A 16730-nucleotide genomic window follows, 5' to 3' on the forward strand; every position below is an offset into this window, starting at 1 on the left:
TCGGACCAGACATATACCTAATGATTTTTTTTTTAAAGTACAATTTTTTAGATGTTTTAAATACCCCAACAACCATGAACATCGAACTTATGAGTATTACAACAACAAAAATTATCTCTATCCAGTATGGTATATGTATCAAGAATCTTAATAAAATGCATTTACCGAAATAAAGTTCAAAACAATACCAATCAGAATTCTATGAGTAGATACCGGGAGAGAGACCCAAAAAGAAATATTCAAAGCCAAAAATGTTAAGGTGGAAAGCCAAATCTAGCACCGAGAAGTCAGTCTACTTCGCCCAATACAAGAAATGGAGCCTCAATGTTTTGAGGGCTTTTGATTTTGCACAGACCTGTAATTAAATTATAGGTTTCTGGATTGTGTGATACTCTGTCATATTCAAATTCAAATTATTTTTCTTTATTAATCCAATCATGGTCCCTCAGGGGACATTTTACATGCAACATTAATACCTATCAGATAACATGATAAGGCACAATAATACAATATAAGAACATTACACGTCATTTGATATTCGTATTCATGCAACACTATAAGTACTTGCATGCATCTTTTGTATGTTTGTAGTTCAGGCGAGATTAGATGTCTTACAATTGAGAGAATTGGGTGTTTTAAGTTGAGGGATATCCATCATTAAATTTGTCCAGTGAAATTGCAAATTTCGGTTTCTAATTTAACAATTTAATGATAATTAAGATGAGAATGACTACTGGGCACTGTGCAATTAATACATTTCCAAGAACAGGATTAGCGCAAAGGCATGATGCCCCTACTGGACATATACGGCTGATTATTCTCGGGGACCTTTGGCCCGTCAGCCACATTACGTGAATTATATAATTCGTATTATATATCCTTGGTGGAATCGACCAAGTGGTGTATATACGAGTCGTAACAAGACGACATATATCATATATAACTTAATTGAAACGTGGATCTCTATATGCAACCAGAGACCTATAATTTATTAACAGGTCTATGATGTAACCCGCCGGTTGGGCACGTCCTTAATTCGTTTTCCTGAAATTTTTTCAACTTAAAATTAGCGGTGTGCTGATGATCCGGCGATGAATGGTCATGGTATACCATCTAGATGTGAGTAATCTATTGAGATTATCAGTCAAAATCGTTGTTCACGTTTGGGCACTGTTTTTTTACCTTCAAAATCAGATCATAAACCAGGACCATTTTCTTAATATCTACTCAATTGATCGACAAATGTTGAGTAATGGGGTAACAATATTTATATAACAGAGTGCAACTATTTAGTATCTGTTGATGTTAAAAATATGTACACATTAAAATGAAACCTTAAATAGTTATTCTAAACTTGTATTACTGATTTTAAAAATTAGTTTTTAGCATATAAGATATTTACAATAGATAATCGGTTTAACCCACTAAAAAAACAACAATCTACAGGACTGAAAAAAAAATTACGGTTTGAGAAAGCAGTAATTTTCTGAGGTCACTGGTGAAAAGGGACCATGTGCCCTTTATATTGAGACTTTATTTGAAGCCTGTTTGAAGCCAAGTTATACTGATACGTGTTCATGTCCTTAAAATAAAACACAAACATGCGAAATTTAATTTTATTATTTTTTTCTCGACAACCCTTTATGTCTCGTACTTATCATACGTTAGCAACACGAATACGCCGTAATAAGGTATATTAATATGAAGTCCGAATGCGCTTGTTTCGGTGATTGTCCGCTTAAATATCTAATCAAGTAGCAATTTTTATATATCTGATATTAAAAGAACCATCAAAAACTATTCGACGTCAAAATGTACACGTCGGCCCTTCTAGATAATAGACCAGATCGATTTGTTTGCATCAGGCCCACTGTCCCAGCTGTTACGGAAAGAACCGATTGATTAATTGGAATTTAAGAAAGACCCATATTCACACGAGTAAATAACAGATATGACGGTTTAAATGTACACGAGATTGAAAGGCCACGTTGCATTTTTGTTTTTATATTTAAGATAAACTATTTCGTAAATATTTATTATTGGAATTATCATGGAATACACATTTGGTTTTTGTCTTTTAGCACTTAATTGTATTTTCCAAAGGTAAGTTAAGCATATTGTATATAAATAATGATATTGAAGATATATTATTTGCTTGTAACTGTAGTTGAACAACAAAAATCAAAAGCAATAAGAAGACTGACTGCATGCCGTTAAAAAAATAGTACCGAAGGCACATGCCTTGTCGAGTTTTAAGATTTTACATAATTAAACAAGAAGTTTAAGTTCAAATATTTAAACTAAGTTAGATTAATTTAGGGCAGTCAATGGCACTAGAAGTGGCAGATTTAGGGAAGGCAGAAGGTACGCTAGCCCCCTAAAACTGACAAAAATGTATATATTTTCCCTGAAATCTTGTTTTACACAATATTTACCTTTAAAGCCACCAATGTTAGTTTCATGACATTGTTATTTACCCAAAAAAATCATACTAAAATGTTTAAGCCTTGCTCTTCTGCTTACTTATTTATATTTACACCCCCCTGAGAATTAACCCACCCATTAAATGGACAGAAATTTGATAAAAGTAGAATCAGTATATTTTGTAAATACGACTTTACTAAACAATAAACATATCTACAGAAGAGGCGCAGTACCAAGTTGGTTTAATACAATTAAGATATTTCTTTTCTTTGCATAATACCTCTAAGATATGTAAACTTCATTTTTTATGAACTAATACAAATATTCTAAAATCGTATAACAATTAAATACAGAATCGAGACTCGTCTTAGGGTATGTCGATGGGACATAAAAGTAAGTAAAGGAAACTGTTCGCAATGAAAGCCATAAATTCCCTTTTATTGAAGTAAGTGGCCACTGGACTGCCATAAGTAACTTGATATTGAGAAAACATATCCAAAGGTAGCGAACTATTAAGTCTCCTTTATAGTGCCACAGTAATTGGTTCTGTAGCTTTTCTATATATCATTTATGACGAAGGTACTCAAAGAACGGTATACTCTATTAACAAAATAGCCGCGAACTCTTCCAATGTAGAAGTTGACGGTTAAAATCAATCAATGAAAATTTATAAAAGTAAGAGATTTCAATATAGAAGCAAATTCTTATAAAAGTGTATGTGTACTTTCAGAGTATACTCCGACTCTCATCTTTGTGATGTACGACAGTGGTACTTGAAGGTGGCTTCCGATGGCTTGTTTGACGCACCTTTGACACCAGCCCAAGAAACAGTCCAGTACGAAATTGAAGATTTGATGTTTCAAAGCAGGAAAGATCCGAGTAAAAAGAAAATAGAATGCGTTCTTTTACAACAGTTTGAAGAAATTTTAAAATCAAAAGGCGAACAAGCTTCAGACACTAACAATAGTGATGAGGAAAGCGAAGTTGATGAAACTGATATTTTGGAAGATGAACCATCGGAAGATGAGGCAGATAATATAGATGATCCAGATACAAACCACGATGACCAAAATGGAGAAATTCCAGATAAAGTAGATGAGGCAGATTCTGAATCAGGCAACGAACAAGAAAATACAGACAACACCATCGATAAACTTTCAAATTCTAAAGAAGTCGAAAATACACAACAAGAAAACAACAATGATAGTATACCCGAAAAAGTCGAGACCTACGAAACAAAACAACACTTTGAAAGTAATGATCAGCATAATCAAGAGCATATTGATCCGAATACTGGAGAACATACGGATCAACCTATTACCAGTGATACATTAACCGGGAATGAAAAAATAGCAGATGTCCGAAGTGTTCAAGAAGATAATAGAGTAAAGGATATTGAAACTGTTCAAGATCCTCCTAACAAAAATGAAGAATTATCAAGGTCCCAAAATGTCACAGGGAAGGAAAGCAACACACCCACCGATTATTCACGTGAGAATAAAATACCCGATCAGAATATGGAGTCAAAGAGACAACAAGAGCAGACCGAAGAAACGAAGCTACTTACCAATTCAGAAGCCATAACTAACATTCAGGAAGATGTGGGTGATAGTAAAGTAGGCGGAAGCGTTGAAAAATTATCTCCACGGGCAGCGAATGAATTGGGAGTTGAACAAATTAAGTATGAAGACAACGGAAATACAAAAGAAGTAATCACTAAAAATGCGCCACTGGAAGAAAACGATAACGTCAGTGGTTCAACTAAGGATAATACCGTGGAAAGAAATGAAATCCAAAACGATGCGAATATTGATAGACTAGAGAAGAAAGACGTGGTTTCTGTCGAACAAAAACAAATGGAAAACAATGATAAGGCAGAGAAACAGGTAGAAAATGATATGAATTATTTTGGAACGTGTAGAAGGGATACATCAAGCCCTGCGGATATATTTCTTTCGAGATACTTTCCACACGTAACGAATGAATCCTTAGATCCCCTTCCATGTAATAATTGTGGAATGTCAATTGAGAAAGCTAACTCTGCAGAAGAAATTGATAAGACAGAGGAAAAGGACAGATTCGACCGTCAGAATGACAAAGGTAAGATTGATCCACAAGGACAACAAGTACAAGCGGAGAAAGAAATCTTAGAAAAGGAAGACAAAATAAAAGGAGGAGAAGGACTCGACGACAAAAATGATGTAGAGGATACAATAAGTGAGGAGACGAAAGAGAGACCTTCAGACGGCGCTAAGAGTAGTACTTCCGAAGACATTGATAGTAATAAAATCGAACCAAATGATGAGCTTAAAAAAAGTGAAGAACAAAAAGAAAACGACAAAGCAAATAACGACGTTGGGACAGAAAATGATTGGGAAAATGAAGCGGGGAGACGTGACCGTGTCGAGGAAAGAAAACAAGCTGATCACCAACAACCCAGTTCCGACCCAAAGAGAAGAGAAAATATATATCATAAAGAACAGGAACATGGGAGAAATCGACGTACAGAGTATAGAGGTGTTATACACGAAGACATAGACATGTTGAAAGCAAAAACATTTGAATACTCAGATAAGATACAAAGCTTGGAAATACTAATAATGAGACTCGAAAACCAACTTTTAATGGAGAAATTGGATAAGCAAAATCACACCGGTACGATAACGAGGCTTGAAAATAGCATTCTTAAACTTGAAAATGAAATACTCCGTTTGAACCAAAGTCATTACGATCTTGTTCTTGAAAATGAGCTAATGCAAAAACAGAAGAAGACGTATTTAGAGCTTGATCATGTTCCTCAAAACTCATCAAAACCCACTTCAAAATTGAATTCCCAGAGCACTGAACTGATAACTCAACAGCAAAATAAAATAACACAACTGGCAGAGCTACTTAAAAACCAATCAAAGGCTATTCACCAAATGAAAACAAATTATGAATACTTAGAAGATCAAAATCGTATGCTGTTCCAAATGATAATGAACCAATCGTCTTTAATGACCCAAATGATGGCCAGAGTTCAGGAACTTTCTGACCAAAATATTCAACAAAGGCTAGAAGCTCAGAAACTGAAAGAAAAACTTGCAAGCAGTCTTTCAACTTTAAATGACAGAAAAGAACGAAAAGAAATGTCAGAAATGTCAATGAAATTAATGGAGAAGTTGGACTCTATTGTTTCGGACAAGAAACTCGACATGGTTGAGGAAACAAACGAGATAAAAGTTGATGTACCAAAATTAGAAACCAGAAACAAGAGAGATTTAGAGGATGAAGCTGACATTAAGTTAAAGGAGTATTTACGAAAAACTAAACAATTGGCTGATATCACACAAAACTGGTGTGGTAAGCATAGAATGATTTGTGTATACAAATCAATTCGTCTGTCATCTTGTGTCCCATTCGTACCGTTATATTGGTCTGCGTGTGAAGCCAGAAGAAAGGGCAAAAGCGTCCGCCCGCGTATGGAGTATGGTCATGACAGAAGGAAGGCCCTGGAAAAGCAGGAGGAGATAGAGGATAAAATCACAGCGGACAGAATTTTGGGAGGAAATAAAGCAAATAATAGTAAAGTAACAAAGAATGACATAGATGACTCAAAATCGGCGTTTGTTCAAGGAAGTGAGAACAAAATCGTACAAGTGTCATCAAATACTGAGTCAGAACCAAAACAGAATGCAAAACATGAAGGTGTTGATATAAAGGAGAATGTTAACACAGAAACCAAACCAAGCAATCATCCAAACAACAAGAACAAAGACAAAAATGATAGAAAACAAACAGAAGAGACGACCAATTCAAACCCTCAACCTCCTCCTACTGCTCCAAATACAGATTTAAAGCCAGAAGTGAAACATATAGAGGATGCAAAACAACAGGACCCTACAACAAACAGTATCGATAAACCATCTAAAAGTGAAATCGTGGCAAAACAAAAACAAAATGCCGAAGCAAATGTAGATGAAAAGAGACAAGGATCGGCACCGAAACAGGTTGACGCAAAAGATGTCGAAAGTAAAGTTGCACATACCAAACAAGAAAGCAGTGCAGGGGATGTGGAAATGAAAAATATAACAGAATCAGTAACAAATGAAGCTCCATCAAAACTCGACGCTTCCAAACAAGAAAAACAAGCAAATAAAAATAAACCTCAACAACTACAACAAAAGGATACAAAACTTACTGAGGAGGATATAAAGAAAAATGAAGCCAAACAAGAAAACGCGCAAATCAAGCAGCAAACAAAATCCACCGATGCAACTACAAAGAAAAACGAAGTCAAACAAGAGAATCCCAACATATCAAAACCTGCTGAACAGAAGGAAAATATAGTAACAGAAACCAAGAAGCCAAAACCGCAAAAAGAAGTAATGAAAGAAAAAATACCAGAAACACCTAGAAAAATTAAATACGAGAAAAACGGACAAACCGAACCCAAAGGTATACTTTTTTTACCATATTTTAAAATTTCAACTTTGTTAATGAAAAGCATAGCTACTGTGTTTTCATTTGTTAACCGTCAATTACAGTCAATTAATAATAAATGATGACATAAATTAATGAAGAGCACCGTGCCAACTTGTACTCAGACACTCATTTTCCTCATGTACAAAATTATTAAATTCGCGAAAGAGTCCATTTCTATCATTTAGTCTATACAATTTCAGATTGCTACGATTATTACCAACAAGGACAAAGAAGAAACGCTGTATACAAGATCAAACCATATGGTTTGGGTAAAACTATACAAGTGTACTGTGACATGAAACAGGGCGGTTGGACCCTAATACAGAAGAGATCTGATGGCACCACTAAATTCTTCAGAGAATGGGTGGAATATAAAAATGGCTTTGGAGGCAAGTATCATTAGGTTTGGCATGTCCTTAAACACTTAGTGTATGCTAGAAAAGAATTTACATTTTATTGGTTTTTTTTTATTCGAAGATATTTGAATCAAATGTGGTTTCACTGAAATATGTAGAATCGAACTTAACGAACCTACAATAGAAAATAAGATCAGTTTGATGTATCAGAAGAACGAGACAGGCAGAAATAATATTTCGAAAAATGAAACGCAAAAACAAAACAAAAACTTTAAAAAGTAAAGTCAGTGTGCTAAGAACAACCTAATGGTAAGTTTTGTGACATGACGTTTAAGAACTTTCACGAAAACAATCTTCAATCAATTTGTGGTTTACTCACAGGGGCTTGCTCCCACTATCAAATATGTAGCCTGACTAGTATTTATCAGTTATATTATTCTAGTAGGATTGCTTCATTTGATAGTGGGAGCAAGCCCGTGGTTTAAATAAGTTTATAATTTCTTTGTCTAATTGCTAAGAGAATTCGATCATATATAAAATAATAGGTGTTTGGTGTTTTTTTTTATTATTTTCCAATGATTTTTAACCAGGTCTTTACGGTGAACACTGGATTGGTAACGATTACATACACTTCCTTACAAATCAAGACAATTACAAGTTAAGGATTGACCTCACAGATTGGAACAAGGAAAAGAAATACGCAGAATACAACTTCTTCAGTATAGACAATGAGAAAGACGGTTATAAACTTACAATAAACGGTTATAGTGGGGATGCTGGGGATGGAATGGCTAAACACAACGGACACAAATTCTCTACAAAAGACGTTGATAACGACAAGGTAGTCAAAGAATTTGGTGGGAGCTGTGCCAATAGATTTAGTGGAGCATGGTGGTATTATAAATGTTACATGTCCAATTTGAATGGAGTTTATTATAGAAATGGACAAATTCCACCGAAATTGTTCGATGGCATCACATGGAAACCATGGACTGGATCCAATTACTCATTAAGGTCTGTTGAAATGAAAATAAAGCCATCATCAGCCATGTGAGCTTTCTAAATCTAGATCTGGCAATAGACTGTGCTCATCCAGTCTATAGAAGTTTCAAGGAGGTAGCGTTCCTCCAAGATAACAGAACAAAATGCATGGCGGAACAGTGAAATGGTGCAATATAGAATATAAGCTCAATAAACTAAATGATCTGTGAAGTTGCCTACACCAAAATTTAACTGCTGTAGAAAAATATTTTTTTTCATTTATCACAAACTGTATGATGTTTTCAGACATAGTTGTACTTAATAAGACATTTGTCTTTCAATTCATATTGTGTACTTAAATGAAATGTAAGACTTGTACATGGTGCTTGATTTTTTTTTTATTAAATTCCATTTGTGCTATAAAAAGATGAATTATATCATACCATTACTTTTTTGTTTTGACTGATTATTGTTCTTTTAGAAGTGGTTGTTTTTATTGAACTACTTGAAACTAAACTTTAACAATTTTAGATTTCACACCAGTATGACAAATTCGTACTTCAATACCATTAACAAGTAGGAGGGTATCAGTAAAAACTGGAAGCATTTTATCTGACTTGGTAGCAGTAGTTATTTACATGATATGATGCTCATCTATAACCACAATACCATTATAGAAGTAATGGCCACTTAAAATTATCACTTTACTCATAAGAAAAAGGGATTGCTTTTACAGAGTTTAAATTCTGATAATGAAATTAAAAAAATCAAAATAATTGATAGATCTAGTTCAATATTAATAAGAGTTTAAACAAATGTATGGTAAAGTTTACAAATTATCTCCCTTTAAAAATTACTGAAGTAACTGATTTGAAGCAGGTACAGTCCCTGAAACAATCCACACAACAATTTGATGGATCTATGACCACTGACCAATCTGATCACAGTTTTGTCATGTAAATTGATGGATGATCGGTTCATGCAAATTTTAGATTTTTCCATTGGAACGAATCCAATTTATTACCTTCCAACTTAAGATATTTAATCCTCATTTTGTATTTTGTAAAAAATAAAACAAATGTAACATGAAAGTAATTAATTGATGTTTAAATCTATTGTATTATGCAAGTTTGTGTAAAAATCAATAAACGAAACATTAATATCCATAAAATATATTGACTGCTCTGTGGTCAGGATATGTGATCACCAGTTTAATTGACTGCTCTGTGGTCAGGTGATGTGATCACCAGTTTAATTGACTGCTCTGTGGTCAGGTGATGTGATCACCAGTTTAATTGACTGCTCTGTGGTCGGGTGATGTGATCACCTGTTTAATTGACTGCTCTGTGGTCAGGTGATGTGATCACCAGTTTAATTGATTGGTTTGATTGATCGATGACTGATTGGAAACTGATCAGTGATCAATGACTGATCACAATTTTAGTTGCACAGATCAATTCAGGTATTGTGCCTTTTTTTATCATTTTTTTATCACTTATAGAAAAGTATTATTTTTATGATCCAAAATGTATATGGTTGTTTAGAAGTATTATGTATTGTGCTCCAATACCATATTCTGTTAATATGATTACTATAACTGTGAAGAAACATAACTGAACAATCAAAATGCTGAATTTTGTGACAGTATTTCATTATGTTCTATTCCAATATAGCTGATTCTGTAGCAAGCACAGGGGTATTGAATGTTATTTGTTAATAAGTGATCAAGCCATTATACATATGCATGTAAAAGGTGTAAAATTTTGTACTAGAGTTTACAACTTTTCAATGAATTTATTTTGTGCCAAATTTTCATATATGCAACTGCAATGGATTTCTCTTAGTCATTATTTTAAACATGCATAATTTGTTGCTAACTAGTCATTCATCCTGAATCATTATCTGTACTTAATGAATTGTTTGTACTTAAGTAAACTATACACAGCCAGATGTGCCACATATGATAATCATATGGTGATCATATGACAATCATATGATATTGAACATATGATAGTCATATGATTATCATATGATTCTCATATGGTAATTTTGGCTTAAAAACATATGACAATCATGTTTGTGAAAAACATATGATTATCATATGATACTCATGTGTGGCACATTTGCCTGTGTAATAAACAAGCTTAACTAGTGTTTCAATCAAACTGATACATATACTTTTTAAATCTTTTAAAACTCCCCCTTGGTAGAACTTCACTCTGAAACAGTATCAAACTAGAAGTATTGTACAAGATCACAATGAGAATGCCCCCATTATAAATGCAGTTAAACATTAAAATTATTTTGGTTGGATTATCTGCCATAGGAATCTTCTGACAGTAATCATATTTCATCATGAACTTTGACATGTGATACCCAACATTCCCATAAAATTTCATTAAAATCTCTTTAGCAGTTTAGGAGTTGTACTTCCAAGATATGTGGACAGATAGACAGGATGCTCACAAACTTTGTAGGTGGAATATACTTACTTTTTAGTCATTGACAGAAGAAAATTCATATTACCTTAGTTACATTCACATAAAAAACTTTGAAAGATATTAAGGGTTACTATGGTTGAAACTTGAAAACCAAGTAAAAGAGAAAAGCATAGAACCAGACAAAAATGAAAACACGATTAAACAAAATGAGAACACACAGAAAGCTATAATTCATAAGCAGCCAGGACTTTACCAAAAATTGTTGACCCAGTGCACAGCAAGGGTAAGACTTTTCTTCTTGGAACAGAAAACAACCTCCATATTCACTAACAAATGCATCAGCTATTTATGTTTTTTATGCCTCTAAAGGTCAGTAATAGGAACTGAGGAATGTTTACAAAAAGAGACAAAGATAGAATCAAACAGGTAGACCTGTTTTTTTATCAGATAAATATTGTTTGAAAATAATTTCTACATCAAACTGACACTGACTCACATAAACGTAAGTTCAATATGCACTTACAATGGAGACACTTACAACAGTACATTAACAGTCCTAACTGAAATATTACAGAACATGTCAATCACACTGTTTACCGATTTGTGATACAAAATAAACCCCCTTCAATACAGGCACAGTAGTTTTAAGTATAACATTTTCAATTTCTGGACAAAAATACAACTATATAAGAAAACCATAAATAGGACTCTATACCAATAAAAAAATCATATACAATAAAAAAAAAGGGGGGAGGGGCTAAACTGCTCAATCTTCATTGTATCACGTTCAACCTAAAAAATAATTTTTATGTTCCTACCGTTGGACAAAGTTTGAATGTGTAACTAATCACAATGCATGCAAAATGTAATACAAACCAGCAGAAAAAAATGATTACAAGAATAGAAAATTCTCTCACCTGCCTTAAAAAAGGGACATTACCTGGATTACATTTTCTCATTGGATCAAAAAGTAGAGTTAATTCAATATGAGACTGAACTGTGGAGAATTTTGGCTAGCAGTTCAAAGGAAAAATACTCTAGTGAACAAATGTAGCAATTAAAAAGGAATCAATGGCATTTACAAAATGATATATAGTAATACAGTTGAAATACAATTGTATAACATGCTTTGGATGGAATAAAATAAACTGAAGAAGTCATGGAATATTATGCTGCACAAAGTACATGAATATGTTACGAGTTCCTTTGATAAGAAATTTTATGTTCCAATCCATTTAAAGGTTAGACACTACCAATGGTAGAATAGAAACCCACTGAACTAACAATGCTTTTCAATCTTCATACACGTCATATTTTTAATTACAGTACAATCCATTCTATATCAAGATTTGTATCTTGGAGAAATCCATAGATTTATCTCCCTCTTAAATGAACTAAATCAAGAACAAAAACTTTTTCAAAGTACAATTTCATATACAATCCATATATTTTTCATCACATAAAAGCACCAGCCAAGTGACTAACTAGGATAGAACTCTTTCAAAAATTAAAATAAATGAGATTTTTGACAATCATATATCACCTCCTGTCTAATATTCATAAAGACAACCACTTTCAACAGCCTATCATCAATGTACAGGTACAAAATTCATTGAAACATATACTTTGACTAGAACATAGCACATTCAGATACACATTCCCTGTAGATGGTTAAATATATCTTTTTTACATAACTATTTGTAACAAGATGCTTATACAAAACATTCATAGATAAATCTACTAAAAAAGATATATACAACATGAAAACAGCATACATTGTATATAATGAAAAAAAAAAACAATTAAATGCATAAATAATGGAATGGTTTTTTTTACACAACTGATGGACTTTTGTTTAAAAAACAATGGAATACATTTAGAAATACAAAGGTACTTGTTTGAAATTTATAACCCTCCCTCAGGCAATACTCTCAAATAACAATTTCTGACCAAGATTTTTCTATAGCTACTCACAGTTTGTGTTAACCGAATCGGAATACATGTACTTCATTAAAAATATAAATAAATCACTATGTATATCTGCAGTGAGCCATGAAAATTAATCCAATCTAGGTGTAGGTATAATTTGGACAAACAGATGCATTAAAACACGTGATAATAAAAAAAAAAAAAAAAAAGAAAAAAGAAAAAAAGAAAGTTTTTCTTATGACAACCAATCCAACCATTATTATCAGTAATTCTCAGTGTTATGAATTTATGGCAGCAAGGTGTAGAAAAAATAATGATATAACATTATAAGAGTAAAAAGACTGCTGTATGAAAATGGCCGGTATGTTTCATGGTTAGATTCTTTCATCCTCACATAATGTATTTTTCTATATCTTTTTCAGCCTTATTATTAATGAGAAAAAAAATGTACAGAGGATAAATACACGTTTCTAAAACCAAGTCAATGTACATGTAAATTCAACAGTCTACCGGTATGCTGTATATAGATAATAATGTTACTATAAATCTATTAAGTCTGACTTAGTTTTGTGACATTTGGTAAGACAGATGATTGAAAAAATAATTTGTGAATAAATAATGTGAATTATGGCACATTCCCTTATTGCACTAGTCCCTGTGCTTGCATAGTTTTAATTCCCCTCAAGGCCTTTTTGGCAGCAGCACTTTTTGCAATTCTGTAGTTCCTACCAACACCAGTGAACACACCTTTGCTGACCACATTTACTGAAACTCTAATCTTTCCTTCTAACGTTCTCTCTGGCTTCCTTCAAGTAAATAGAAATGGTAAGTGGAGCACAACAGACACTATGAATGAATATTAAACTTCTGTAAAGGAATTAATGTTCAGTGTACTAATTTGCATTATTTTGGCGGTGGATCAAAAAGTGCAAAAAATAGTCCCCTTGAAATTTATTTTTTTATACTATACCAATCTAACCATTATTTGAAACTGTGAAAATTGTTACCCATGAATATGTTCATAGGATCCGCAAAAATAAGCAATGACAAAAATTACCATGTTTGCAGTAATATTTTTACCCCTTCAGTAAATGCATTATTTACTATAATTATACATGACTTGTATTTATGCTCCAAAGCATTGTATTAAAAATGCAAAAAATGTTTGGTCAAGGAGTTCTCGAATTTTACCAAGAAAATCAAATGTGTTGCAGATGGACAAACAACTTAACACATCTTGGGAACACCAAAGCTAGGGTACTCAATTAAATCTTTATTTTTTATAAATCGGGACTATCTGCAATGTCACTAATATTATTGTAAAATTTTCCCCATTTATAAAGAAAAGCAAAGCAATCAGGTTATTTTTAAAATCCCGGTATATACACCACATATGTCATAAGACAAATACTTACTCAAACTTAGCTGTTTCTGGTTCCATCTCTAATAATTCTCTAACAGGTGATTTAGGAATACTCTTCAGATATTTTTCTACAAAGTCGTTATAAAGGTATATTGATTATGACATTTATAGTACTCAAAGGTAAAGAAGATGGTAAAAGTATATCACACCAAAACTCTATACATATAAAATAAATGACCTTTTGTTTCTGATAGTGAATTAATAAAGGTTCATGTCAGATGAGCCTACCACAACAAGTCTGATATAAACTGTCCATTCAAAATGTTATCTGAACAACGAACATAAATTTACAATAGCGAAATTAAAGTTACTACTAAATGCATGTTTTGGTTTGCATTGCTAAAAAAGTATATCCACTGCAGTAGTTAGTGCATATCTATTACAGAAGCTTGTGCGTGTCTATTGCTATCTGACCCAATTACTTTCTTGATAAGGTCAGATAGCAGATCAAAGCAATTGTGTTTCCATTATTCATAAATTTACTTGTAATGCCTAAAATTCTGATTTTTTTTTTTTGCTTGGTGTTTAGATTTAAAACAGTTTCATTAGAATTATGCAGGCTTTCAGATAACTTTTAACTGGGTATACTTTCTCAAAAATTTTCTTGCCAACTGGTGACAGTAAACAAACATGTAATTCATGCTGGATCTTCTTCACATTTCTTTGTATTGTCTTACCTATTTGTTGCTTCATAATTCTATAGTAAACTCTCCATACAGCATCAAGTGACATTCCACTGTCCAAGTAGATAGCTCCAGCTAGAGATTCAAATATATCACCAAGAGCTTTAGGAACTTCTAGTTCTACCCTTACTTCCTCATCACTCTCTTCCTATTATAGATAATAACCAAAACTACACAAGCAATTCTAATATACAACATTTCGGAAATTCTAAAACCGATACCTTCCTTTTATCAGTAATGTCAATATCATAACATAAAATTTGTACGCTGCACATTTACAACATTCTGAAATATTAAAGCATTAAGCAAGAGACTAAATCTCTACAAAATACAAATTCAACACAAAAGCGTACAAAGTGTAAGAATTAAAACTGCTTTAACCACAATGATGTCTGAACAAGTATTCAAAGAAACAGCAAGCAAGTAATGGAAAGGAAATTTACAAATTTGAAGAGTTACGATTTCCAAATCATAAAACAAAACATTTAAGGCTCTTAAAACTTCTTAAATCTGTCTGCCGTAACGTAAAGAAATTATCACATTTATACTGCCTTGTACGGCAACTCCTGAAAACACTGTAGTAGATGTGCTATTCATTTCATCCATTTTATCTCCATTTTTATGGTATGGATTGTTATTGACTTGCTATTAAAAAATATGAATTAAATACCTCATCATCATCAAGATCAATCTCATCTTCCCGCTCTTTTTGTCTGGTCACAAACTTCTCTATCACATTAAACAGTGGCGGAGATATTGCCTTGAAAAATTTATGGAAGTCCCATTTGACAGCTAATGCAGCAAAGATATTGTTGTTTACTAGAGCAGATCTTAAGTCTGTTAGGACACCAGGTGAATATTTACAGGAGTCTTCGTAAAGATGGCGCGTTATAACATAATCCAGTATGGCATCACCTAGAAACTCTAGCCTGAATAAAAGTAGAAAAATTTGTTATAAAAACTACCAAGTATAATTGGAGAAACTTATTCCTATGTTTTAATTCTAAATTATTACTTTCTTAATACATGCATCTATAACCAGAACAACAATCCTTGAACAAATAAAACTTATAAATTCTGAAAGCTTATTATCCATCATTTTAAATGCTTGAACAGCCAAATGCATTTCAGATAAAAATAATCCTGCTTATTATATATATATATATATATACATGTATTTCATTATATTTCAAAATATTATATCTAATGAGCCTTTGCTGATTTTTTTATAATTTTAAATCTGTTGCTTGAAAATGAAGCATAACAACAAAAAATCAATAAAAAGCTTCACAGAGCACAGCAGAGGAACCATGAACAGTTGGGGCATGTGTGAGAGTTTTTGACACACTTTAAAAATGTAGGGACTTACAATTCATTGTGGACACAAGAAATGGTCTGGACAGTGTATTGCACAAAATTTGAAAATCAAATAAAAATTTTCAATATCAGACCAAAATAAAAGAAATTTACAAGATTGCCCACCTTTTTTTTTGAGAATGCAAAGTGCTGTACCAGAAGATTGGCTTTGTATGCTTAGCCAGTTTATGAGCATAACTTTTCATAATCTAGCAATGTTACAGACCTGTGTATGTTTCAACAGGAAATAAAATATATGGATTCAACCAGAATTTATTCAGTTATTTTGTTTCAACTATGCATGAAAACAAAGGCATATTGTAATCATAATCAATAATAATTTCACACTGAATTCTATCTTAACAACTAATTGTTCCTATAAAATTTGGCCAAATCTTATCAAACTACACCATATTCCTTCTGTCCCTTAAAAAAACCAACCTTTGGTAACAATCAGTAACTGCATTGTAATGATATGAAGCATGTGTAAATGCCTGTAATAGGTAGGATCTGTCTCTGAATTTATAATGGATCTTTTCCTCTAGTTTCTCAAATCCAATGAGGAGATGTTCTAGTTTGTCTACTGCATTTGGTTCACCAAGGAATAATGGAGTGCTGGGGCAAGCTAATGACTGGGTTTCCATTGGTGAATTCTGATTCAAGGAAAAAACAT

The 16730-nt window shown here is 32.8% G+C and overlaps 2 protein-coding genes across 2 annotated transcripts in view; one reads left to right on the plus strand and one right to left on the minus strand.

Moving 5' to 3' along the window:
- The first annotated feature begins 1918 nt into the window (after positions 1–1918).
- Positions 1919–10640, plus strand: LOC148625151 (uncharacterized). Its single transcript, XM_088568460.1, has 4 exons — positions 1919–2103; positions 3155–6861; positions 7089–7277; positions 7835–10640. Exons 1-4 carry the CDS (start codon positions 2051–2053, stop codon positions 8296–8298), a joined length of 4413 nt encoding a protein of 1470 aa, XP_088424586.1. The 5' UTR covers positions 1919–2050; the 3' UTR covers positions 8299–10640.
- Positions 10641–11079: 439 nt separating this feature from the next.
- Positions 11080–16730, minus strand: part of LOC148625152 (endoribonuclease Dicer-L-like) — a 30189-nt gene continuing 24538 nt past the window's right edge. The window contains exons 13-17 of the mRNA XM_088568459.1: positions 16499–16710; positions 15372–15630; positions 14696–14849; positions 14011–14086; positions 11080–13401 (exon numbers count right to left, since the gene is read on the minus strand). Of these exons, the coding sequence (XP_088424585.1) occupies positions 13236–13401; positions 14011–14086; positions 14696–14849; positions 15372–15630; positions 16499–16710 (867 nt within the window). The 3' untranslated portion in view covers positions 11080–13235. The remainder of the gene's footprint in view (positions 13402–14010; positions 14087–14695; positions 14850–15371; positions 15631–16498; positions 16711–16730) is intronic.

This window comes from Perna viridis, chromosome 2 (assembly GCF_037379345.1).
Source record: "Perna viridis isolate PV_CMFRI_1.1 ecotype Kerala chromosome 2, ASM3737934v1, whole genome shotgun sequence".
Classification (NCBI taxonomy): Eukaryota; Metazoa; Mollusca; class Bivalvia; order Mytilida; family Mytilidae; genus Perna; species Perna viridis.

What these genes read in the sequence shown, in the direction of transcription:
- LOC148625151 (XM_088568460.1), top strand. Translation starts at nt 2,051, where the DNA reads ATGGAATACACATTTGGTTTTTGTCTTTTAGCACTTAATTGTATTTTC. An exon ending in CTTAATTGTATTTTCCAAAG is followed by an intron (nt 2,104 to 3,154) that starts GTAAGTTAAGCA and finishes GTGTACTTTCAG; the next exon opens with AGTATACTCCGACTCTCATC. An exon ending in ATATAAAAATGGCTTTGGAG is followed by an intron (nt 7,278 to 7,834) that starts GCAAGTATCATT and finishes ATTTTTAACCAG; the next exon opens with GTCTTTACGGTGAACACTGG.